The sequence below is a fragment of the Thamnophis sirtalis genome, unplaced genomic scaffold, assembly GCF_051295495.1.
Source record: "Thamnophis sirtalis isolate CommonGarterSnake01/CBP01778 unplaced genomic scaffold, rThaSir2_p1.2 scaffold_3, whole genome shotgun sequence".
NCBI classification, from domain to species: Eukaryota; Metazoa; Chordata; class Lepidosauria; order Squamata; family Natricidae; genus Thamnophis; species Thamnophis sirtalis.
This window is the reverse complement of record NW_028261383.1, coordinates 58,798,496-58,825,936: the sequence shown is the minus strand read 5'-3', so window position 1 is coordinate 58,825,936 and position 27,441 is coordinate 58,798,496. Positions and strand designations below refer to the sequence as shown.

At 36.7% G+C, this 27,441-nt stretch overlaps 1 protein-coding gene across 2 annotated transcripts in view; it reads left to right on the top strand.

Annotated features, from left to right (window-relative positions):
- The window catches only part of FGD5 (FYVE, RhoGEF and PH domain containing 5), a 149,832-nt gene extending 125,359 nt beyond the window's left edge, over nucleotides 1-24,473 (top strand). The window contains exons 13-21 of one of the 2 annotated variants that reach the window (XM_087708941.1): nucleotides 6,935-7,018; nucleotides 10,202-10,281; nucleotides 12,062-12,161; nucleotides 14,158-14,295; nucleotides 16,480-16,582; nucleotides 17,435-17,565; nucleotides 19,341-19,469; nucleotides 20,222-20,370; nucleotides 21,709-24,473. In XM_087708941.1, the coding sequence (XP_087565067.1) occupies nucleotides 6,935-7,018; nucleotides 10,202-10,281; nucleotides 12,062-12,161; nucleotides 14,158-14,295; nucleotides 16,480-16,582; nucleotides 17,435-17,565; nucleotides 19,341-19,469; nucleotides 20,222-20,370; nucleotides 21,709-21,745 (951 nt within the window). In that variant the 3' untranslated portion in view covers nucleotides 21,746-24,473. The remainder of the gene's footprint in view (nucleotides 1-6,934; nucleotides 7,019-10,201; nucleotides 10,282-12,061; nucleotides 12,162-14,157; nucleotides 14,296-16,479; nucleotides 16,583-17,434; nucleotides 17,566-19,340; nucleotides 19,470-20,221; nucleotides 20,371-21,708) is intronic. The other variant, XM_087708942.1, reaches the window with a different exon arrangement.
- The last annotated feature ends 2,968 nt before the right edge of the window (nucleotides 24,474-27,441 follow it).

Below are 27,441 nucleotides of genomic sequence, written 5' to 3'. Positions count from 1 at the left end.
GCCCTAGTCCTGGGACTTCCCACCTGATACTTCCCTCAATTTGATGAGGATCAATAGATCAGTATCTTTTTGAGCATGGTTTTCAAACTAGTTGCATATCTACTCAACAGATATATCATTCAGCACATACTTAATTGTCAATTAAAATGTCAAGATATATTATGTCTACATCATTCCCATAGTCTACTAAGTAAGTTATCCAATGGAAAATTGAGATAAAATTAGTTCTTAACCAATACATGCTGAATTGTAAAAATCATGAGATTGTTTTCAATGCATTTATGGTTCAAATACTTTAATATCTGCTCTAGAATCTTACAAGGAATTCAATTAAATTTGAATTCAACTACATTCTCTGTCCAAATTTACTTTTTTCTATGTACTTAATTCTAGAGCATATCAAATTATATTAATGACAGGAGGTCTCAAAGCATTCCTTTTTTTCGGTTAGTAAATGGCTTCAGATACTAACTGCGGTGGCAAATTTACCAATAACTGGGTTTTTACCCCTTCTTGATTGCTCTCTTTCCCTTACTGAAGCATTGAAATAGCACTTAGAGATATAACATAGTTTCAGTTTCAATTATGTTTTCCTAGTTTTTTGTCATTCAAATTGCAAAGACAAAGTCATTGCTATAAGCTGTGCACGTTAAAATAAAAGGAAAACCATTTCTGAATGAAACGTGAATTTAGATTGTGCTGCAAGTTGTGTGACTCAAAATTTGATTGTCTGTTCACTGCAGGGGGGAGAATAATTATCTCTTGGCAGTTGGAAATATTGCAAAAATGAGTTCTTGCGGGATTTAATGGCACATGAATAAATATATACCAGTGACATTTCCTGTTTTTCATCTCTTCTGCCAAAAATGAATAATACAGTCAGACATCTCTATTGCTATGAAGTAAAATTTGGAGTAACAATGAAGGCTAATGATTTGGATCATCAAAAATAAAACAACCTGAGTAGTCTCATGTTTAGAACTGTGTTTATAGGTTTCAGGTAACAAAACTCCTGAAAAACTGTTGGAATATTATTCCACATAGTTGGTTGATCCAGAAGACAATTATAAAAGTGGCATGGTAGGACTATGTAATGTGGTTATTAGTTCCTACTCTATCTAATAATTAAAATAATTTCCATAAAATATAAATGCCCATGTTGCACAACTGCAGAATAAATAGCAGTTTGTTTGGTATGGTACTAAAACAGAATGCATAAATGGGCAACAACAGCTGTTGTTGAGTTTGTAGGAATCATGATAAAAATCCATGCATATGTTGGAAGGTTAGACCTTCATATAGCATATATCAGAGAGTGTATTCTGGAAAGTTTTTTTTTTAATAGGGATGTTTGTGTAGAAGTGGTATGGGTTGGGATAATCACATATTTCTTAAAATAGTGCAAAAATAAACAAAAATAGTTTAAAAAGGTAAAATCTTTAGCAATAGATTTCATTTGAGGACTACCCGTATTCAATATGATAACAGTTGGAAAGAGTCTAATTAATTTTTTTAATGACATACGTAGATCATAGGAATTTGTCCTGAGTAGCATTCAAATAATTGAAAAGGAGTATATTCCTCTTCTGGCCTTATGTATGATTACTCTGACGTAAGCCCTATTGAACTTTGCAGACTTCAGTGCAAACCTCTAAAAACAAATGTAATTGTCTATTTATATATATTCTATTCAGCAACTGTAGATTTTCTGCACATTGCTTTTTAAAGAATTATTTGTTGAGAAATTAGAGGAAACAATTGGAAAAATGTGACAATCCTAGACCAAGCCAAGTCCAAAAATGCCAGGAATTTCTAGAATCCCAGCACTCTGACAAATCAGCCATCAATAGTCACATAGACATTAACAACATCTATAGACTATGCAAAAGAGATAATCAACCAGCCCAAAAGAGAAAAAGACTCCAGCACCTCTCCACCAGTAATCAGCACTCAGCTCAGCATAGATTAACTCCAAGGTTAACTTCAGACCAACTTCAAGTGAACACTATCCCAGTGAAGAAACTGCCAAAGAGCCATCAGTAAACAGCCCAACCAAAGAATTTCTAAGACTTCCCACACAGACGGACAAGACATCAAAATACAAAACTGACAGCAAACAGCACCTCTTGCTAGCATTGATGATGTTACCTAGTAATGAAACGTGCAAGAAAACAAGCAAGCTCAGAGAGCACCAAGGATCCAACAAACAAAATCTGCATTCAAACACTATGTTAATGTTGACCATATTTAAAAAACAAACAGGTACCTTCGGACAACCCTCCCCCCTCCCCCCCCCAGGATAACTCCTACATTTTCTGTTTAGATGGGATTTCGGGTTGATGTTGAAAAGAAAGATGTTGTGGAGAGAGACTGGCTGAGCCAGGAGGAGGTATCAAGCATGGATTAAGGTAGAATATTTACAGAGACACAAGAGAGCAAGGAGCAATACCCCTTGAATGCAGCTGAAACTTATCTAGCTTGACCCAGATGTAGACTGCCAGCCTGGGAAGATTTCTGTGAAAGTAGCTAATTGAACTCTTCATGTGTTGATCTTGTGGTTCATGCACAACAGGTGTGTTCCTGATATTCTATATATAAAGGGGAATGCTGGTCAGCAGTTACAGCATGGCTCTAGATCAGTGGTAGTCAACCTGGTCCCTACTGCCCACTAGTGGGCGTTCCAGCTTTCATGGTGGGCGGTACAGGTTTTGTCTGATATTGAAGCACTTTCCTTTTAAAAATTTAATTGACTTCCCTACGTTATAAATCACCATTACTGTGGAACCGGTGGGCAGTTAGAAAATTTTACTACTAACAGAGATACAAAAGTGGACGGTAGGTATAAAAACGTTGACTACCCCTGCTCTAGATAAATACACAGTCTAACTAGGTGTGAAGCAATTTGATTTGGTTTTAAGCATTGTACAAAATAAGCTATTTATTTTAGGGAAACTTCGGTATTGACTTTCAGCATCATCAATTGAAAAGAGACCCAAGGACTGAGCTGAGCTTTTCCAGCTGCAAAAATTCAACAAAAATAAAGCAACACCAACAGAATAAAACCAGGTTACTAGCAAAGACATCTCAGTCAATTTGTTAGTAATGTACAGAAATGTGTGTAATGCTCTTGAAATAACATGGAAGTAGTGCACAAAGACAAACACAATCTCTTCCATACAAATGTTTTATATAGATACTCAAAGCTGACATGAACATTTAGCAACACCATTCCTCTCCTGGCATTAATTTGAATTTCCTGGTCATGAATAGTGGTAGGACTTGAGACATGAGGTACATTTCCCTGAATGTGAAGACAAAACAGATGGGAAATCACTCTAACAGGCAATTAACAAACACAACCATCATTAATGTTTAATAAAACCAAAGGATAATAATCATGGCTGCCATAGCAACAGTGCAATAGGGTAGCTCCCATTGTCATCGCTAACGCAAAATATTGTGTTTTGTAGAACTTTTTAATATATATATTTTTCTTTGCAAACAACAAGCAGAATGTATAGCCAGGGCATACATGCAGTGCATGCTGGGGAAAGTGTGACAATCCTTCATGCAAACTAATTTTATGGGATGGCAGGGTGCCCTTCATTAGCTATCTCTTATGTGACCTGAATTGACCTCATACTAGGTGGCTGCATTAATAAGCAAAGAAAAGGGCATAGCCTCCCCAGTAATTAAGTAAACACTGCATATTCAAAAAGGGCTACAACCTAATTTTTATCTCTGTTTTCTACAGTGAAATCGTCACATTTTCAAGGCTAAATTAATAACTGCATAAATCAAAGACATTTTTGTGGCTTTGTAACAAAATTAACTTCTCTTGATATTCTTCCTGTGACATTTCCTTCCAGAAAGCCACATTTAATCTTTTTTTTATAACAATCAAGGGAAATTCATTTTCATGATCTATTCTTTAATAGCTAAGAGTCAGGTTTTTTCCTCTCTTGACCTTGCCAATTCCCAATTTACGAGAAACTATCTTAGATTTATCTTTGTAGAGGTGTTCGGTACTTGCGATACTGGGTCAATATAAAATCACAAGGCAGGGTCAGACACTGCAATTATTAAATTAATATTGGTAGAGGGGGTAATTTACAAAGCAATACATAAATGTGACACAAACTTCCTTGAGAAGCCTTTGGTTATTTTTTTTATATATAGAAAATCTGTATTTGCTGATCTAGAAAAAAAATAATCTTCTGGGACAGTAATAAGTGAAGAATACTAAGTAGGAGACAAGGGAGATGAATAATGTAAATTCAAACTAAAATTCAGACTATATTTAGTAGTAGTACTGTTAGAGGCAGTGTTCATATATATCTGTCAAGTATAAGATTTAGTTTATTTGTATGCCGCCCTTCTCTGGGAGGGACTCAGGGCGGATGAAGCTCCATGTAGCTTTATGATAGGAAGAGTCCTCAGCTTGTCCAGCAGCGTACTAATAATTGCAATAGATGGTTTTCTTTACCAAGCATCTGGTTTTTTTTAACTATTCCATCTCCATCTTCTCCAAATCTGTAACAGAAAGCTCTCCCATCTTCTAGAAAATACACAGTAGATGCATTTGCTATAACTTTTGCTTTTTCAGCAGAACAAGATAGCATTGCAAAGTAGTGTTATAAAATAATTAATTACAGACATTAATGGAAGGGTTCTCCATATGCCTGAGGAATTCTGGGAATTGAAATCTACGCATCTTAAAGGCTCTGAGATTGAGAAGCACTAGTCTATATAAAATGGCTGAGGGGAATCACTGGGGATTTTGGAGCAAGAAGCTACCAATATTTAGTTGACGTTCTGCTTTATTTCTCCATAATATCCAAATCAAAAGAAGCTGTGTTGTGTCATAACTACATAACATGTCTGGGTGCAGTGATGGGTGGAAGTGAGTCACTAAACATGTACTGATTTTGTGGGTGGGAATTTTCCCAGGATTGGAAATTGGGGGATTGATCTGCAAGGGTTGCACTCCCTCGAAAAGACTAGCAATAGCACTTAGACTTATATACCATTTCACAGTGCTTTACAGCCCTCTCTAAGTGCTTTACAGAGTCAGCATATTGCCCCCAACAATCTGGAACCTCATTTTACTGACCTCGAAAAGATGGAAGGGTGAGTCAACCATGAGTCAGTGAGATTTGAACTGCCAAACTTCTGGTAGCGGCAGTCAGCAGAAGTAGTTTAGTTTAGTTTAGTTTAGTTTAGTTTAGTTTAGTTTAGTTTAGTTTAGTTTAGTTTAGTTTAGTTTAGTTTAGTTTAGTTTAGTTTAGTTTAGTTTAGTAGTCTGCAGTACTGCATTCTAACTTCTGCACCACCATGGCTCAGAAAAGGAAATATAGGCTTGAGTGTGTTGATAGAATCATCATTGTAATTGGAGGCTAGGGATGCCTATAATTAATTCTGTTCAATATGCACCCAATGCCTGTTCATGGATAAGAATAGCCAAGCTATAACTGCTCATGCATTGCTAACCTCACATTTAGATCATTTACTTGGAGCTACGTTTACATTTGGTCCAAATGTTGTATTTGGTGCATATTACAGCAGCCAAATTGTGGGCCTGGCCACACTTACCTTAACACATTTTTTGAAACAATTTCATATTGACCAAGTCAGGTTCAGGGACATGGATATTTCCCAGATTGCTGCTGACCTTATAATTGATTGATTGATTAATTGATTCGATTTCTATAGCTGTCCACCTCAATCAATCACTTTGGATGGTTTACAATTCAAAAAGATTTGGCCAGTCATTGAGATTCTCTGCTCATCTAGTGAGGATGGTTGATTCTCATGAGTTGACTCTATCCATGGTACTTACCCACACTTTGGAATGCTGGAAGAATAATTCATTTTCTTCTTCTCATCTCCTATAAATCAATGGTGTTTTATATTGCTTTAAGGATCTATTTTGTATATATTTTGTTGTTTACTTTTATTGTACACTTCTTTGAGATGTTTTGGCAAAAGGAGGACTATATAGGTATATTGGGTAAATAAGAAACAAACAGTGGATCTTATGGTAATTTGTAATAAATCCAAAACAAAGAATAATGTCACATCTTAATATTGCTATGCTTCTAAGACATGACTGGAATAATAATGGCTTCTCTATTTAGAAAGAGCATAACTGGTGCGTATAGTTGGGCAAAAGCCCTCCTAGACACAACTGCCTCCTGCTCTTTAATCAGTGAGTCCAGAAGGACCTCCGGATTATGCACTGCACCCATCTGGGACAGTGCAACACATCCAAGACTAAGGATGGTAAATCCCTTAAACTTTAAATTCTAGGCTTCTTCATCCAGCCATTCAGTTAGTGGATACATGGTCAATTTCTGAATGGCCTGGAGCTGGTAGAGGTGATGATTGCACTATGTTTACATCAAGTTTTCTTCTTGTCAGGGTCAGCTGTTACAATTGTGATTAACCAGATATCTCTATCTCTATCTCTATCTCTATCTCTATCTCTATCTCTATCTCTATCTCTATCTCTATCTCTATCTCTATCTCTATCTCTATCTCTATCTCTATCTCTATCTATCTATCTATCTATCTATCCATCCATCCAACTATCTATCTATCTATCTATCTATCTATCTATCTATCTATCTATCTATCATCTATCTATCATCTATCTATCCTCTAACCATTCATCTATCATCTATCTATCATCCATCCATCTATCCATCCATCTATGATCTATCTCAAATCAAATTTGTTAGTCACTACATTCAATACAACTCTATGCCAAAGTCCATTTTTTTAAATAGACATTTATTGGTTTGAGCTTTGCCATTAGTGCCATGTTGCCATCTCTGAAGAGACAGTCTGAGACTAGATTTTCACTAAGGCCAGCACCAGCATAGACTTGTTTCAAGATTACATATATAATTGATTTTATTTTTTCTTCATACAGATGAATGATGTCCTGCTGTATACATATCCCCAGAAGGATGGCAAATATCGCCTTAAAAACACATTGGCTGTGTCGGGCATGAAGGTAACGTAACAATAAAGGAGGATATGTGTAACTCAGGGTTGAAATGAGGGGTCCTTGGTACTCTCTGAGCTTGCTTGTTTTCTTGCAGATGTTTCACTACCCAAACTAAGTGACTTCATCATTGTACTGATGAAGTTACCTAGTTTGTATAATGAAACATCTGCAAGAAAACAAACAAGCTCAGAAAGCACCAAGGACTCCCCCCCCCCCGTTTTTTTAATGTACTATTATGTTTTGTTTATCTAAAACTTCTTTGTTTTGAATAAACCCAAAATATAATGGAACACATCTACTGTCCAATCAGGATTCCTTTCTCCGTAACTGCTAGGATTTGGTAATGCTATGGGAGAAAAGAACTTCACAGTCAATCACTGTGCAGGGAAGAGTTCTGTTGAATTTGCAGAACACAAAAAAATAATATTTAGATTGGAGTTTTCTGGAACATTGTGATGATTGATCTTGTACTTTACTATTGATCTCCATGTGATTCACCATCTTTTTCACATTTTTTAAAATTTGATCAGAAGGGAATCAGCAGGTGTGGCTGCACAGAATTAGAAAACATGACCAAGCAATGCATACCATTTCAATGTAATTCATTTTTAAGGGAGGGGAGTATTACTTTTTCACAGTCTTACTTAATGGGTCTGACTCTTCAATTATCAATGATTTCCTGCTTTAAGAAAAAATAAAGCTTATCCAAAAAACAATAAACCAGTGACCAGCCTCACTTTCTTATTCTGGAACACATTGAAAAGTATTAATTTTATTGTTTTGTGATCATTCCGGTAATGCTTCTGGATTAATAGAACCCAATATAAATTGGGGCAACTCATATAATCTGGGAGGGAAAGGCGTAGGGGATGACAGAGTTTGAAATGATTAGATAGTGCCATCGACTCAAGGAACATGAATTTAGGCAAACTCTGTGAGACAGCAGAGGACAGGTGAACCTGGAGTGCTGTTGCTTCATGTGGTTGTGAAGAGTTGAACATAATTTAGTGACTGAACAACAACATATAGTCTGGATTAATTGCAGAAGCACATAGTCTTCTGCAGCTTTTTTATCATCAAACTGTAATCTTGAATGTGACCAAAAAGGATAATAATGATCATGTTTAAATAATTTTATAAATTCCATTTAAATGTATTGATAATTCAATTTAAATGTGAGTTTCCTATGTGTTTTTGAGTGTGACTAGCACAGCCCTCGTATGCAAATTATTATTGTTGCTGTTACTACTACTACTACTATTATTGCTACTACTGTTACCCTGCACTAAAAGTAAGCCCTCCTCCAAAATTAAGCTCTCCCCAAAAATATTGCAACACAGCAGCAGCCATGAGGTAACCACGCTCGCTTCCTCCTGCAGCTCAAAAATAATAAGACCAAGCACTTATTTTGGGGATCAAAAGAAAATAAGACATGTCTTATTTTCGGGAAAACATGGTACTACTACTACTATAGTATTATTAAAATTGATGTGCTGCCTGACTGTCAGTGGCTCAGTGTGGATCGTATGTTACAGGGTTTTCCACTTCTGACTTAGTGACTGATTTTGGTTTAAGTAAAGCACTAACTAAAGAGTTGGCTATGTGTTGATAACAGATGCAGTCACACCTCTTTGGAAAAGGGACTCAATGCTCATCAAATTGCTGTGTAATTTCAATTGAGGCTGCATAAGAATCCAGCCTGATAATTTTCAACAGTGTTTGTGTTGTGAATTTTGAATCCTGAAAATGGTTACTAATACTTCAGAAAAAAGGGATGGGATTTAGAAATACTTTTATAGTATATAAAATTAAATTGAGGTGAAGCAACAAGATTGAACAGAATAAAAATAAAAAAATATAGGCAAAAAATATCAGATCCACCAGCACAGCATGAAGGATTACTAGCTTGGCAAATATCCCATGAAATGGATCTCTAGATTGCAATTAGTCACACATGCTAAACATTATTCAATAATCAGATATTATTGTGAAAGGATATTTTAGTTTTATTAAACACTTGAAGTTCACAAAAAAGGAATAATCAGTAGTAGTATACAAGTAGAAAGATTAAAAGAAAAATGTAATATGAAAAATAAGTTGTGTCAGACAATGTTGAAGAAATTTATTACATTTAATAAGAATAAAATAGGAACACAGTCACAATCATCAAAAAGCAAAATAATTGCCACAATAATAAAATGTTTTAATTCTGATTGGTGTACTACATCTGATGGATTAAACTTTCAGGAAGGTGAGTTTCATTGAACATTAGAGTAAACTTTTTAATAGTAAGAGCACTTCAGCTATGGAATCATTTATCTAAACAAATGATTGGGTGTTTTTTTTTAGTTGAGAGAACTCTTCAAATAAATGCTTCAAACATCTACCAGATATATTCTGGTATACTTGGGCTGCCTGCATTGAGCTGGGTTTTGGACTAGATCAGTGATGTCTAACCTTTTTGTCATTGTATGCTGAAAGCACGCCCATAATGCAATGCGCACGATACCCTGTCCCCATGCCCTGCCCCCTGCACATGCATGCACGATGCCCCGTGCTCCCCACACACATGTCCACATAACCGCCCCATGCTCCCCCCATGCATGCATGTGCAACCCCTTTGGACCCCATTTTGGGCCTAGTAGGCCTCCTTGGATCAAAAAACAGATCCCGGGGAAGTGCACTATACCTCGAGCTCGCCCCATCCCCCACATGCACAAGATTCCCACCCGCCCCCATTACTAGTCTCTGAGTTTATGAAAAAAAAAGTGAGATGAAGGTTCATAAAATTTTATTCCAATAAATGAGGCAAGTGATTAAAGCATAAATAGTCATTTGAGCAGGACAAGCTTACAAATTTTCTTTGGAGAATGTGCCTTCATAGTCTCTTATTTTGAGATGTGGTGAGTCAATTTTTTATTCCACATCTTTCGTGGTCATATATTAAAACCTCTACCAGGTTGTTATCTTAGTGCTCGTAGGGCATGAAAGAAACTTTCACTTTCTTTAAGATATCCAAAGATATCCATCACTTTTATATCATGAAGATAAGCTCAACTCTATGTGGATGTTCTAAGAAGCATTTGCAAAGAACAGCATGTTGCTTTTGGTACATGAAAAAGAAAGATGCATATTTGGCAGATAAATTAAGGTGCCTCTTTCCTTCAGACAAATGCCATTTCTTTTTAGGTCAGCCGTCTAGCAACAAAAAAGGCTCAGAATGTTCTGAAGATTGAATATGCTGATAATTGCCTAACTCTATCTGCAAGGTAGGCTGTGTTGTACCAGTATTCAGTCATTTCTTTTTATTGAATTTGTGGGTCAACATATCTGTTCCCCAAGATCTCATTAATGTCTTGCTATATTTAAACTCCAATAATGTCCATGGTGTTCTATTGGATAACACTTAATGTTTGACCTTAAAATAAGCCTCCATTTTAACTGAAGAGTCAAAAGATACCGCCATTTCTATGTTCCTCAGGTGCCAAGAGCACTTCAGAAGTCCTTAGACATAAAAGGAAGAGTAGAAAATCTGTTTCTAATAGACATATGGCCTGCTTCTTCATCTTTTGTAACTTTTTTTTTCCTGTCATGCTTTGCCCGCTTCTCTGCTTATAAGTTCACTTGTCAAATTGTGCCCCTTAGGTGATTGGAGGGCTAATGAAACGAAATAATTAGCCAATTCTACTCAGTGGGTTTAAATGCATTTTTATAGCACTTAAATGACAGAAGGAAGATTTAAAACTTTGCTGACAACTAAATGGGTCCCTGTTTAAAAAGAAACCATCTTAATGAATTAACCATTATCAAAATCAGAAAGAGCATTACGGTGGCGGGCAAAGAAAATCTTGCTGTGTTACTCTGCCTCTTCTACCTGAAGGATGGTTTGATGCCAAGGCTTTTATTTTCTATCCACTCGCTTTATTTTACTTAAATAATCTGGACAGTAATATCAATTATAGAAGCAGGAAACAAAACAGCCCCAGTTGAATCCATGCAGGTAGTCCTCGACTTACGACCACAATTAAATCCAAAATTTCTGTTGCTAAGTGAGACATTTGTTAGGTGAGTTTTGGCCCATTTGAAAAATGGTCATACGTCACTTTTCACCCTCCCTGGGAAGCAATGCCCAAAGTCATTGGGTCTCCGTTCCTTAAGGGAGGAAACTTGGATTGAGATATGACACGAGAGCCTTCTGCATGCTTTATGGAATCTTCATATATATCTATATGTACATGATTATAATGATTATGATGATGTTTATATTTTAAAACTCTGGGCACCGAGAAAACACATTGTTCAAAATAGAAATGGATTGATAATTGTATAATTGATATTTATAATTATATTTTATAATTATAATTGATATCATAATGGAAGATAGTATACTTTTTCAATAATGATTGATATTATCGCATATATGTTTATGATGTTTATTTTAACACTTTGGACACCTAGAAAACACACTGTTCGATATAGAAATGGAATTTATGATATAAAACAATAAAAATATTTTTTTTAAAGAAATCTTCAGAATTTCCTGACTCTTCAGATTCTTCAGGAATCTGCATTTATTCCCACCCTATTTTTTTAAATGAATTAAACTTAACACAACCTACCGCTGAGTCTCTTGACAAGTGACATGGATGTGGCAAGGGTAATAACAAGTATTCAGATGGTGCCCATTAGACAACAGAGTTAAACTGAGTTGACATTTCAACAAACAAAAGATAAAATCAGAACACAGCACTAGCTGAGGCCTCTGCTGGTTCTCACAGTAAACAGTGACCTCTAATGACCAGTTTGCAAAAATATGTGTCTATATTTTCTAATCCTTTTGTATTATTGAAAAGCATATTAACAAACTATGATGAATGTTAAGGGTAGTGCTCATTGTCTATTTGCCAGCTTTTGGGAGATAAACATTTCAGAGTTCTCTGTTGCTTTAGAAATGGGGACAAGGCTGGCACGCCTATAAAGAAAATGCTGTCATTAAATAATAGCAGGTTGTAACTTGGATCAAGCTGACTCCTTCCTTTCTCTCGGCAGCTCATGCTCTGAAAGGGATGAGTGGTACAGCTGCATCAGCAGAAGCATCCCAGAAGACCATGGGGCTCACAGCGGAGGTGGCTTTCACAACAGTGTTGAAGTAAGAGAGCATCCCCCACCTCTGGCCTCCCCCAGTTCTGTGACCTATATGAGTAGGTTTAGGAAAAGAAGTCCTGCATGGTCAGACATTTAGATTATTTTCATTTTTTTTAGCAAAGTTGAAGGCCAAAAGCTACTACAATACTATGTGTGTGTGTGTTTCTTATTCAGCTGACTTGAGGTTGCTGCTGGAATCCCAAAGGTGCTTCTTTTCAATAGCCAACTTGACGTTATTGTTTTTTCTTTTAAAGGCATTTTGCTTCTCATCCAAGACACATCTTCAGTTTTGACAGGATAGAGTGGGGAATGGAAGGATTTATATTCCTTGCAGACAGCTGGTCATTTGCATCCTTTTAGAGGGTCAATGAAGCACTTTAAGGTTTACCTGTGTCCTAAGGGTCACCTGAGTAGTGCTCCTGGTTCCTGTAGTCTGCAATTTTTTTCTCCTCTGGAAATGCATTTCTACTCCCACACCATTCAAAGGGTGTTCATCCCAAATTGTATAGCCGAAAGTCTGTAGAGATTCTCAGTCATCCAGATCATGGTTGTCCCAAAGGTGTTTTTTCAGGAGGCAACTGGACTTTCTTGTTTTTTTTTCTTTTGAAAAAGAAAAAAAATCCCTTCGAATGGTGTGGGAATAGGAATGGATTTCCATAGAAAAAATTGCATACTACAGGAACCAAGAGTACTACTCAGGTGACCCTGAGGACATACGTAGATAAACCTTCAAGTGCTTCAATGACCCTCTAAAAGGATGCAAATTACTAGCTGTCTGCAAGGAATATAAATCCTTCTATTCCCCACTATCCTATCCTGAAGAAGCTCCTTGGAATAGAAGTGAAATGTCTTCAAAAAACAAGAAAGTCCAGTTGCCTCCTGTAAAAACACCTTTGGGACAACCATGACCTGGATGACTGAGAATCTCCACAGATTTACTGCTGGAATATTACTATTTTAATTAATTTGTTGTATGTTTAATTTTGTTATTATTATTTGTTATTATCTTCTGACTAATTTCTGTGAGGAAGGCTATCTTTAATTGGGATTCTACTATATAAAAGGCCTCACTCATCAAGTTAGGTTCTTGAGGGAGTGGAAGATATTGGGGCTTTCTGTTCTGAACTGAAAATGAATTATTTAGAAAATTACAGAATATTTTGCAGAACAAACCGCAAATATGAATATGCTGGAGGAAAGAAGATTCATCCATATCACCATATTCTAAACACACGTTCATATATAAGGTTGCTTCTCAGCTCATGTTTTTAGAGGAAGAAACCATTGGACAAAATATGTTTATTCATCTAACATACCTACTCTTTTAATACTACTGGCAGCAAAATTTCCAAAACATATCCCCTTGAGGCTCTAGGAATTGCACCTTAATTTATCCCAAAACCATTAGCCTGTCTATAAAAGTGAGGTGGAAAATATCAGCAAAATACCTATTGCAGACATAACAACTGTCTGTGTTTGGCCAAAACTCTTTCATTATTTCTGTGCAGGCATTCATTTAAAGAAAAAGTTCCATTTTTAATGTTTTCCTCCCAGGGCCACAAAAGATGTGATCAGAAAAATCATGGTGATATAGGAGTGTGTGAAACCAAAAACTTTTGATTTGTTTTTGGGAAGATGAGTGGAAGGAAACAGCTTCAGGCAACTATTTCACACTTTACTTCTTTCCCCAAAAGTTCTTATAAGTAAGCACAAATATTTATCCCTGCCATTGAAAGGCATTCAGCTGACACTGGGAATTCTCTGGAAAGTAGAAAAGGGCTATATATATATGGTTGTAGGCCACAGACTTGAACTTGCCTGTCTTAAAGGAACATCTTATTGTATCATGCTGAAAGTAAGTATCTTCCTGATTGTGACATTTCAGTTGAACGTGGAAGCCAATACTAAAGTCCTTACAAATTTTAATTAAAGTGATTCAGACGAGGCATGTCTTTTACATTGTTATAAGACTAAAACAAGCCACTGTATTTTATTTTCAGCTGAGGGAAAGGCTGGGAATGTCTTTGGGTGAGAGGCCACCAACTTTGGTACCTGTATCTCACGTCATGATGTGTATGAGCTGCGGTTGTGACTTTAAACTCACACTGAGGCGTCACCATTGCCATGCATGCGGGAAGGTAAATATCTCACTCGAAATGGATGTCTTCTGATCCTTGGCAGCAAAGAAACATCGGGACAATATCTCTTTATTATAGTACATATTCCCATCCATTCATACCAGGAAGGGAACCTCATTTTTAAAATAGACGGTAGTAAAAGATTTGTCTTCTGTAAGCAGCCACTCCACAAAAATCCAGTTTGGCCAGTTGGTAATTAGATATGAGTTTAAATCATCATAGTTTTTAAAAGCCCTAGATAAAATTCATTGAGTGAAGCTATCTGGAAGGTTTGTGCTCATTATTAAGAATGCTAGACCTGAATTCAATTAATAAATTTGGTATATAAATCTCCAAACAAATTTAATCAGTGGATTACACTCAGATATTTATTATATTCTGCTAAAAGGATTCATTCTAACCTCCTATTTACCATCCATTATAATTCTGAAATTTCATAAGGTCTTCACTTTAGTCAGGCTGGATGCATTGCGTTCAGCAGTCCTTTGTGGCGATGACTCACTAGAAACGCCAAGCCATATGCTACTGCGCTGTACTCTAGACAAACCTTCATTTATCAAATCTTGAAGAAATTTCCAGGAGGGAATGGAATTTCTACCTAATGTTACTTATTTAGGAAAAGGCCTCAAAAATATCTTCCCAAGCTACCCAGGTTTTTGCCACCATTTGTACAGTAGGCCACACCATTAAGTTTGGAACTTCTTATAGCACCATTTTATTCTGATTTATTTTACATCTTAATTGTTTTAGATCCTATTATACATTGTTTTTCTCTATTGTTTTATAGAGAGATAAGTATTTATCAATTTTACTATTAAGTATCTTATTTTATTTGGCTTTGGGGCTGTAATAAACTGATTTAATTTGACTGATAGGATGTCAGTTTGGCATTCAGTATCTCCTTCAGCTAGGATGTAGTTGTTCCCCACATTATGGTTACTTTTTGTTTTGTTTTTAGGTATTGTGTCTGTTTTTAATTTGAACATCACCCAGAGTCAGTGTTGAGTTGGACAGCCTTACAAATTTAAATAATACATTATATATAAATAGTGTGATTAAGAATGCCATACAGAATTTGATTCTGTCTTAGTCACTTCATAAAATGAAATTAATGTAATTTTGTACATCTGTCTATTCTGTGACAGATGTGACTGTTATTTCTTGTTTGGAATTACAGCTCCTTACTTCATTTTTATGTGCAACGTATGATGTCTTCAGATATCAATCATCCTTCAACACTTGAAAGAGGCCTGTAAATGGCTGATTCTTGCTCTGAAACTGGTGCTATTATACAATCATCCATTTTAGAATATTAATACAAAGCAGTTTCATTATAAAGAGCAATAAATGTGACAACTGCATTTTACTGTAAGATGATAAAATGTATAACAGTGGTTCTCAAACTTCCCAATGCCGCGATTCTTTAATACAATTCCTCATGTTGTGGTGACCCCCAACCATAAAATTAGTGTCTCAGTTTCTAAGACCATCAAAAATATGTGTTTTTCGATGGTCTTAGGCGACTCCTGTGAAAGGATCGTTCGACCCCCCAAAGGTGTCCCGACCCACAGGTTGAGAACTGATGTATAATGTTAAATATATATTAAAATGAGTTAAATATTAAGGAGAATTGGATCATCCTATCCTCTTACTGAGGGGGCTGGTCTTAGTTGAAGGGCAAATTTCATAGAATAATTAATAGAAATAGCAATAGTATTTAGGCTTATATACCACTTCACTGTGCTTTACAGCCCTTTCTAAGCAGTTTATACAACCAATTTCATTGTATTTATTTTGTACAATGACAATAAAGGCTACACTATAGTTTACAGAATCAGTATATTGCCCCCAACAATCTGAGTCCTCATTTTTCCAACTCAGAAAGATGAAAAGCTGAGTTAACCTTGAGCTGGTCAGAATCGAACTGTCCAACTGCTGGCAGCAGAGATAGCCTGCAGTACTGCATTCTAACCACTGTGCCACCATGGCTCTTAACATTTATGTACATGTATTTGTACATGTGCATTTGTGTTCGTGTGTGTGTGTGTGTGTGTGTGTGTGTGTGTGTGTGTGTGTGTGGTTGCGTGGCATTAGAACTGAATGATCTTCAAGTCACTTCCAACTTTGATTCATACTTTTCTGACTTCACCCAGACAGTGTGTACCCTATCTTGTGTTCATGTAGATTATATGCCGAAATTGTTCAAGAAACAAGTATCCTCTGAAGTACCTCAAAGACCGACTAGCAAAAGTTTGTGATGGCTGCTACACAGAACTAAAAAGCAGAGGTGAATCCTTTTTGCCCATTGGAAACATTGGAGTGTCTGTTGGCAAAGATAACATTTGCAAGTTGTGAGTGCTCCAACACTGCAGATTTTTAAGAAGAGCTTGGACAGCCATTTGGCTCAATTGGTATAGGACCTCCTGATTGAGCAGGGGGGTTGGACTAGAAAACCTTCAAGGTCCCTTCCATTTCTGTTATTCTGTTTCTGTTCAGATTTTCCCCTTCCTTTAAACAAAAACTAATATTCTTGTAAGGATCCAATATTTTCAACGGGAACCTTATGGAGCTCATTCATTCAGCTCATTGTGATCTGGTTAGAAGAAACGTATCTTGTGAAACATCTTATGGAAAGTATAAGTGGAACAACTTGTCTCCAGAAGTTGTGAATGCTCCAACACTGGAAGTTTTTAAGAAGATGTTGGATAACCGTTTGTCTGAAGTGGTGTAGGGTTTCCTGCCTAAGCAGGAGGTTGGACTAGAAGACCTCCAAGGTCCCTTCCAACTCTGTTATTCTATTCTATCTTTTATTCTACAATAGTGGGACACAATTAGATATAGCCCAATTTCCTGAGCATTATATCTATATAACCCAGTTCTATTGTTAAATGTGACGTTAATGAAATCCACACCATTCAGAATTTATCTTGAAAGCAAACTGTAAAAAAATAACTTTGATCAGAGGGAAATTTCTTTTCTTGGTTTTAACTTGATCAGAATAAATGGTCTTTCATGGATAAAAATTAAAAACCCAAAGTAATATTGAGATGACACATTGCCCACAATAAGGTGCTTACAGTTTAGATAGAAAGCCAGAAGTCATACATCAAATAAACCTTTCCCATTTCTACTATTGCAGAGCGGCCAATAAGCATAAGCTTCCCTACAAGTTCATCCAGGTTTTCAGGCAGTGCCTTCTCTTCTGTGTTCCACAATATCCACTACTCTTCCTTCAAAAGGCAAAAGAAAATTCCTTCAGCTCTTTTGGAGGTAAGATAAGGATGCCTGCAAAAAACGCAATGAAATCAAGACAGGACATTTTTGCTATATCTTCATTCGTACTAATTATAATGCATATCTGGACAGCTTAGTGCACCATTATCTCTTTTGGGGGGGGGAGGTATGGGGGGATTCTTCCCCAAAGAAATAATTTTGGAGCTGATATTTTGGAATTGAGTTTGTCTAGTCTAGTGAAAAGAAGGATCAGGGGAGACGTGATAGCAGTGCTCCAATATCTGAAGGGCTGTAACAAAGAAGAAGGGGTCAACCTATTCTCTAAAGTCCCAAAGGTGCTTTTTTCAAGAAGCAACTGAACTTTCTAGTTTTTCTTTGAAGAGGTTTCACTTCTCACCCAAGAAGCTTCTTCAGCTCTTCAGCTCAGAGCTGAAGAAGCTTAGATGTGAAGCAAAACATTTTCAAAGAAAATCCCAAAAATCCAGTTGCCTCTTGAAAAAAGCATCTTTGGGACAACCATGACCGGAGTGACTGAGAATCTCCACCGACTATTCTCCAACGCATCAGAAAGCAAAACAAGAAACAATGAATGGAAGCTAATCAAGGAGAGAAGCTACCTAGAACTAAAGAGAAATTTCCTGACAATGAGAACAATCAATTATTGGACTGCTGGCTTCAGAAGTTGTGGGTGCTCCATCACTGGAGGCTTTTGAAAAGATACTGGATGGACAGCCACTTGTCTAGAATGGTATAGGGTCTCCTGCTTGGGTAGGGCATTGGGCTAAAAGACCTCCAAGGTCCCTTCCAGCTCTGATTTTCTGTTCTGTATTTCTCTCTTCCCAAGGAAAGGGAGAAATGTTATAAAACAGATCACCCAAAATCATATTTCCCCCTTGAAAATATCACTTAAAATAATAATAAAAGCTTTCTTTATATAATGTTAAGAGTCAAATTAAAAGTCAAATTCTTATCATTACTTGCAATAACAATTCATTTACCAGTCATTTACTTAATGACTTACTTTCAGAGTTAACTGTGATCTGTGTACATTCTTTTCTGCCACCACAAGAGGGTGCTATATAATTATCCAAATAAATATCAGTCTCAAGGTTTCAAATGCAATGGATTTTGCAAAATGCTGTTTTTTTAAATCAAAGATGGTTTTTAAAATACAGATCAAAAGTATAGCTTATGCTGATACTAATCATTTTTTTTCATTCCGAGGCCCCAAGTGTCAAAATAACTATAAATACAGGTGTCCCTTTTCACAATTATGTCTATTTCTATAAATAGAAATATCTATTTATTGCTATAGACACAGTCAACTTTCAGTGTTTGAGAGCTAATTAGGTCTATGCTGCTGGACATGGGAAACCCCAAGATTTAGTTCTGATTTAGTCATAGAAGCCTGGATGACCTGGACCAGTTTTCTTGGCAACATTTTTCAGAAGTGATTTGCAACTACCTTCTTCCTAGGGTTGAGAATATTGGTCTCAAATCACCCAGTTGATTTTATGCCTTAAGAACTAGAATTCATGGTATCCCAGTTTCTAACCTGATGCCTATAACTACTACACAAAACTGGCTAGTATATTCCCTTAGGTATATTTTCATCCATATCCATCCATGCGCAATCACTGTATGTGCTGTTCTACGTCATTGCAACTACTGTGAATGCTTGTTAAGGAAATGTATAAATCTTCAACATGCAGTATAGGAAAGTGGGGAAGATTCTTGATAATTTAGATCTCTTCAATTCCTAAGTATCTGATGTTACAAGAGCTTTGATTCCCCTCCATTCATTCATGTAGGTGGCAGCTTCAGGAGAAGGTTCTTCTATCAATGGGTATCTCAGCAGATGCAAGAGAGGGAAAAGGCACTGGAAAAAGTTATGGTTTGTTATCAAAGGAAAAGTGCTCTACACATATACAGCAAACGAAGTAAGTTTTGGTGTGTGGGAAGGGGGAGTATTTCCAAACTACTCAGAACTTACAGCCTACACAAGATTGACATGTCTACTTTTTAATACCACCCAGGTTGGTTAGTTTTGAAAAAGCCAAACTAGGCTGAACTACTTAATGATTGAAAATCTTAGAATGTAGGCAAAGCAGGAAAGTCACAAAAACATACCGGAAGAAATCGTTTCTGTATAGCTGCCAAGAAAACTACACAAATGTAGTTGACTCATATGGAGTCAGCTTTAACTCAAAGGAGTCTTTACTTGTTGCAGCAGATTCTAATAGTTACCAACCTTGATTGGTCTTGCAGAAAGCTACGCAGAATTGGATCAGTTTAGTTCTTGAGTGCAAGGCCACCCAAAGAAATCCCATGTTTGTGAAATTGAGATTGAGAATTCAGAACAAAATTCTGAGCAAAAGCAATGGCAAGTCACATGGGCTACCATTCCCAAGAAACCAAAATGTATGTGCTGATGCAGTTGCTAGAAGTCAAGCTCAGCCATTATATTTTCCAAATCTGGAAAATACCAAAGCATGCCACTGATTTATCAAGCGTTATCAGATGGAGAAAACCCACATTTATTATTTGAAAGCTAATGTTATCAAAATTTTATGAGCAATCATATAAATCCAGAAAGACGAAGGAGAGTTTCTCTATTTTCCTAGAGCATTCCTCTCTGTGTGTAAGTCCTCTCTTCCCCTAAAGCCCATTTCCCCTTTTGCACTGATTTCAGGACAAAGTCGCCACTGAGAGTATGCCTTTGCTGGGTTTCACAATTGTCCCAGAAAAGGAAGAACGAAATATGGATGCAGTTTTCCATCTTTACCACAAGCAAACTCTGTTTTATAGCTTCCGAGCAGAGGATAATAATTCAGCACAGAGGTACTAGGTGTTGATCTGCCTGGAATAACATACTAACCAGTGAAAAAAATGCCTGCAGTGCTTCTCACTTCTCTCACAAGCTTTTTCAATGCTGCTAAACAGAAATTACTGCTTTTGTGTAAGCTTTTGGCAATGCCAGCTTTAATGCAAAAAGTCAATAAGCACTAACACCTTGGCTGTGGCAAAATACTGGCGGTGGTTTCAGTTAACCAAATGTAGACAAGGTAGCTTTGTGTACATAAATGCATTTCTTTTATTTGTGGTCAATTCTAATTACATTTTGCAACCTTAGAAATATTCCCAATAATTTGTCAGGGTTCTAGGTAATACGCCCATAGCAAATAGAACTCCGAGGCAGGTAGGTTCCTCAAAGAATAGTTTTATTTGACATTACATATTGGCACATGTTGGTGAAAACTAACTCTGAATGCTCCCATGGTTTACACCTAATTAAAAGTTTCCCCCACTTTCCCAAACAATCAGTCACATGGTCCAATCAAGGTGCTGTCAGGTTGCCTGGTAACTTCACTCCTCTCTGACCACTTGTAGAAATGTCCTTGGTTTCCAGGAGAAAGTATTTTGGTTTGGGTACAAAATCCCAACTGTCCCTATCCCCCCCTCCCTATCCCTTAGCTCCAATGTGGCAACACTGAAGCCTCAAAATGGCCTCAGCCAGGTCAGCTTCAGGATTGGCTGTGCTTGAAAAGATGTATGAACACTGTACAATAATGTGATAGATATTAACTTATGCACTCTTGGATTTCAGTACCTTCAGTGGATACAACTCAATCCAATGGATCTTAATTAGGAAATTAATTCAATAGGTCTTTCCCACATATAAAATTTGAGATAGCCATTGTTTGGCAGGAAAACTACAGACAGGAATATTTGCTTGTGTTCATATAGGAATGGGCACAGGAATTGTGTAAATAAGGGGGAAAAAATTCTTGCAAAATACTCAATAATATTTTTTTTACATTTATAGTATAATTTATAATAACTAAATGAATACATTGGACATGCAAACAAGAATCCTGAATGCATGTATAAATGGGGGAGAGGTCAATACAATTCCTTACACAATAAACATGTTTTAAGAAGTGTAGTATTAAATTTATATTTGCATATCTCCATATACTTACTGGAGAATATAGATCTCTTTTTCTTATTTTTTATAATTCTAGTGAACAAACAAGGAAAACAGCTGGCTTTCCCATTATAATGCTCTAGCTGAAAAATAAATATTCAACAATTCTCAAAATCAACATTTGTTAAAACAAAGACAAAGTAATTTCATACTGATTTACTTAAAAATAAATTTTGATTCTTTTTTTTCAGATGGATTGAAGCCATGGAGGAAGCATCTATATTATAGCATCATCCAAGTGGATTCTGATTTAATGCAAGATTACCCATATATTGGAAAGAACAATATATATAATCCAAATCTGGCTAAACATATGAAAAAGAATATGTAGAAGCCTATAATTTTCCATTCTTAAACCTATCTCCTTGCTGATGGAAACAAAACAAAGGGAATATTTATGGACCCTTTTTATCTTTGCAGGTTCATCATTAAACTGTGCTCTCACCTAACAGTTGCATCATGTTTTCAAGAAGTTAAACAAACATAACATTTTTCTAAAAGAGTTGTTTACTCATAACACTGTTTTATTTTCTTTAAGATAACAACAATTTGTGCCAGTCATAAAACTGAGGGTTTTTTACATTAAAATTGTGTTGCCTTTCTTCTTTCTTAAAAGAGTTTTACACTGGCATGCAGTTAAGAATGCTAGAATGAAGAGATATACATAATTTCCACCATAGAAAGTATGCGAAAATCCATTCCAAGCTGGCATTTTAGTGGTTATAGACCTTCTATGGTAACTGTATAGTATTTCTCATAAACAGTGGTAACAGCTTAGCTTTGTTTATTAGGACTCTTAATCCACTCCAAATTCCAATCCAGTTCTTAGGAAGACTGTACCAATTTCTACTCCAAAGGATATGAAAACATTAATTTATTATAAGCCTTTACATTTTGTTTAAAATTGATTTACGGTATCTAAATTATATTATTTTAATAGTGGAAAAGAGCAGATCTTATTTATAAATCTTATTCCTAAAATATAATTCTAAACCCAAAACAGGCATCAACTTCAGAAAGGAAGAGCATTTAACTATATTTATTCAGTAAACTAAAAAAAGCTCTGGAAAGTCTTGCCTAAATCTTATCTTCAACAATTGTATAGGATGTCAGTCTCCAATTTTGAAGCAACCAATATTGTTAATGCTATTATGTTATTATCAGTTCAAAAATGATAGTTCAGATTCCATTGTATTTAGTCAGCTGATCAAATGCAAGCATACTGTAGTTGTTGCTATAACTACTACTTCTAATAAAGTACATGGATGGTGTTTGGCGGTAGCCATAGCTCCTCATGACTGCATTCACATGCTTAACCAGGTCAATTAAAGTCTTAACAGCTGCATTTGTACAAAATGTTGAATTAGTGTTAGCCTTGATTTGCTTTTGCATGACTAAACGAACTCAGATCAGTTCGTTTACAGTCCAGTGAATCTCACAACCCTGAATATGAGTTAATTGGTTAATTCGCTAACCAAGTTATGATGTTCTATGATGGCAGACACATTATGCTCCAGGGAGTACAAGTAACCAAGGTCTTTAAAGTTTTGCTCTCATTAAAGTTTAGATTATGTGCATAGCCTAAAGGCCAGGTTTTAAATATAAAGGGGTGGTGCAAAGCATTTAAAAAAATGTATAAATGTAAGCAGAACACCCCTCCTTGAAACATTACTGTAAAGCAAAGCAGCCGTGTCTTCTTGAAAATTTGCAGTTGCTTCGAAGGCTTCCCTCAGCTGGCAATGCAGCCACAAAAAACTACAAACTGAGACTCACTGAGACTACAAACAAAACTAATAGGTGCCCCATATGTGTCCAGATAGTCTGAAACACTCATGTGAACCTTCCAAAGAATGCAGCAGTTTGAACCCATGTTCATTTATATCAACACATGTCCCAAACCACCCCCACACCACCAAATGCTTGGCACAACAATGAAGCAGAATACCATCAATCAAAGGGGCATAGACCACCTTGTCTCAAGACGTTTTATACCCAAATAAGGTTTAAAGAGCAACACTAATGTGATGCATGATTTGTTGCAGAAACATTCTGCTACCAATAGTGTTTAGCATGGAGATTTCAATATTGTGCTGATCAAATGGCATAACCAATATTATCATAAAACTGATACAATTCTGTTTGCCATGATGAAGCTTGTGAGATTTTTGTTTCTGATGATGACGATAGGGAGCTTGGAAACACCACTCTCAAAATACAAGAATTAATACCTTTCAACAAAACAGATTTCCATTTATTTTTTAGTCTTTGAAGATTTCAGATGTACAGTAAGATACACTTGTTAAATATCTCTAGTATTTATATTCAGGACCATGACCTGAACTGCTAATTAAACTTTGAACTGGAATAGTTTGTTTCCTCTTTGTATAAAGGTTTACATTTTGTTTTTGTTTTTTCAAATGAATTGTTCAATTATTTGTTTCAATTCAGGACTGTAAATAGCCTGAATGGGGGAGGGGGGACATAATATAAAATTTTACCATTTCATTATTTCAACATCAGGTGTTTTTTTTTTCAGTTCATGATGGCAGTATAGAAATATGAAAATAAATTTTTGAGATTCGCTTGGGTGACAGGCTACGAATTTGACCCTGTTACCTTACTTACAGTACTTACAATATGTAAAAGGAATGGAAGACTGCAATAATAAATAAATAAAAATGCACTGACAGAAGCAATGTTTAAATACCAAATGTAACCCAATCAGTAACGAAAGTTGCAATCTATTGTACTCAAGTGTTTTCAGACAGCACTGTAACCAAGACTGAAAACCAAACATGCAGTACAGAACAATTCTTATGACATTTTGGTGCTGGCATTAACTGTTGTATTAAATCTACAAAAAAAAAAACCAACTACTACTCAAATTGTTGTAAAAATATATTAATTTTTGTTTTAAGAAACATGAAAAATAAAATAACAGACCAAGTCCGTAGAACTTTGTTAGTATTTTTCTATTGTGTCAATGGTTCACACGTTAGTTATGTTCACAGTATGTAGAAGTGACCAATGAGTTATTTTTCAGGAAAAAAAAATTTCAATGTGGTTTTTCAAAATGGATGGGGATTCATGCTTAGACAACCAACAGCCTTTCCTGCTTTTGAAGTTGTTCCCACAGCCTGTCAACAGGAAGAAGCTAAGCTTAATCAGGCAGGAAACCTACAGATGTTTTCAAATGGGCTTAATTTAACTGGGACATAGAGTTTCTGTTCTTATATTTAACACACACACACACACACACTCCCTCGATATGCAACTCAGCCTAGTGGTCTCCCAAAATTCAAGAATCTTTTGCTACAGGATTCAAAGCTAATTAGAGACTTAGATTGCTGGCTGTGATGTAGACTCAAAGACTCAAGTCAGAGTCACCAACTGTTTCAAAAATATCAGACCCTTACACCATGTTGTGTAATAATGTGGGCATCTCTTCCCATCCACTTGACAAATAACAGGCCTGTATGAAGATCTCCAGTAAAGAACCCATTGCATGGTCTACTGTATGGACGCTCATCTAATCAACCACTTGTCTCAATTTCCTTCCTCATAAGGGGAGGTTAGATATTGGAAGAAAATTATCTAATATGAGGTCGGGTGCAGAGGTGGGTTCCTTCCGGTTCGCACTGTTTTGGGTGAACCGGTAATGAAAATTGAAACAAAATATGCAAAATAGGGCGCACAGTGAACCGGCAGTAACACCGGCAGCAACCCATTCCTGGTGCAGTGATGACTTCTTGAGCAACGAGCAATCCAAATCCTCTTTAAGATGTAAAGGAATAATCTAACTCAAGGAAAACTGACCAGGGCCAGAGCCCACTCGCACAACAGCCCCCCCTCCAAATTGGGCTGCTTGAAGAAGTCAGATGGGGCATGGATCTAAACAGCAGGTAGCCAAGTTCTGTTGTCAATTTCTTCAGATTTCATTTCAATATTTGTTCAAGACATTTTATGACTTCATCACAAATTACTTTTCTAGTTGTGTAACTAGGTATGGAGCACATTCTAACAAGCTCTTCGGTAATTTTAAATTTTATATTGATTTCTCTTATAAAAATGAATAATTGTGTTGTGTCAATATTTTCATCAACAGCTAATAAATGAGATTTTTTAAAAATTCACAACTGATCAGTAAGTTTGGGGGGAATCAGCTTTGGTTTTTTTGAAGAGTCATTTGGGATTAGCCATTATCAATTATTTCTTTCTCTTCTGGGCATAACCTGGACACAGCAATCTGCATAGATTGTGTTTTATTCTATAAAACATTTTTTGACAATTTCCCATACAACTTTAAAGGTCACTTACAGTGGAACAAAAAAGTATTTAGTCAGCCACCAATTGTGCAAGTTCTCCCACTTAAAAAGATGAGAGAGGCCTGTAATTGACATCATAGGTAGACCTCAACTATGAGAGACAAAATGACAAAAACAAATCCAGACAATCACATTGTCTGATTTGGAAAGAATTTTTTTGCAAATTATGGTTGAAAATAAGTATTTGGTCAATATCAAACGTTCATCTCAATACTTTGTTATATATCCTTTGTTGGCAATGACAGAGGTCAAACATTTTCTGTAAGTCTTCACAAGGTTGGCACACACTGTTGCTGGTATGTTGGCCCATTTCTCCATGCAGATCTCTAGAGCAATGATATTTTGGGGCTATCGCTGGGCAACACGGACTTTCAGCTCCCTCCAAAGGTTTACTATGGGGTTGAGATCTGGAGACTGGCTAGGCCACTCCAGGACCTTGAAATGCTTCTTGCGAAACCACTCCTTCTTTGCCCGGGCGGTGTGTTTGGGATCATTGTCATGCTGAAAGACCCAGCCAAGTTTCATCTTCAATGCCCTTGCTGCTAGGTTTGCACTCAAAATCTCACGATACATGGCCCCATTCTTTCCTGTACATGGATCAGTCATCCTGGTCCCTTTGCAGAGAAACAGCCCCAAAGCATGATGTTGCCGCCTCCGTGCTTCACAGTAGGCATGGTGTTCTTTGAATGCAACTCAGCATTCTCTCTCTTCCAAACACGAGTTTTGTTTCTACCAAACAGTTCTACTCTGGTTTCATCTGACCATATGACATTCTCCCAATCCTCTTCTGGATCATCCAAATGCTCTCTAGCAAACTTCAGACGGGCCCAGACATGTACTGCCTTAAGCAGGGGGACACATCTGGCACTGCAGGATCTGAGTACCTGGTGGCGTAGTATGTTACTGATGGTAGCCTTCGTTATGTTGGTCCCAGCTCTCTGCAGGTCATTCACTAGGTTACCCCGTGTGGTTCTGGGATTTTTACTCACTGTTCTTGTGATCATTTTGACCCCATGGGGTGGGATCTTGTGTGGAGCCCCAGATCGAAGGAGATTATCAGTGGTCTTGTATGTCTTCCATTTTCTAATTATTGCTCCCACAGTTGATTTCTTCACACCAAGCTGCTTGCCTATTGCAGATTCAGTCTTCCCAGCCTGGTGCAGGTCTACAATTTTGTTTCTGGTGTCCTACGACAGCTCTGGTCCTCACCATAGTGGAGTTTGGAGTGTGACTGCTTGAGGTTGTGGACAGGTGTCTTTTATACTGCTAACAAGTTCAAACAGGTGCCATTAATACAGGTAATGAGTGGAGGACAGAGTTACAGGTCTGTGAGAGCCAGAAATCTTGCTTGTTTGTAGGTGACCAAATACTTATTTTCCACCATAATTTGCAAATAAATTCTTTCCAAATCAGACAATGTGATTGTCTGGATTTGTTTTCTCATTTTGTATCTCATAGTTATACCTATGATGTCAATTACAGGCCTCTCTCATCTTTTTAAGTGGGAGAACTTGCACAATTGGTGGCTGACTAAATATTTTTTTGCCCCACTGTAAATATAATAGCAATTGTAATGTGTCCCATCCCATTGCCCCCCAA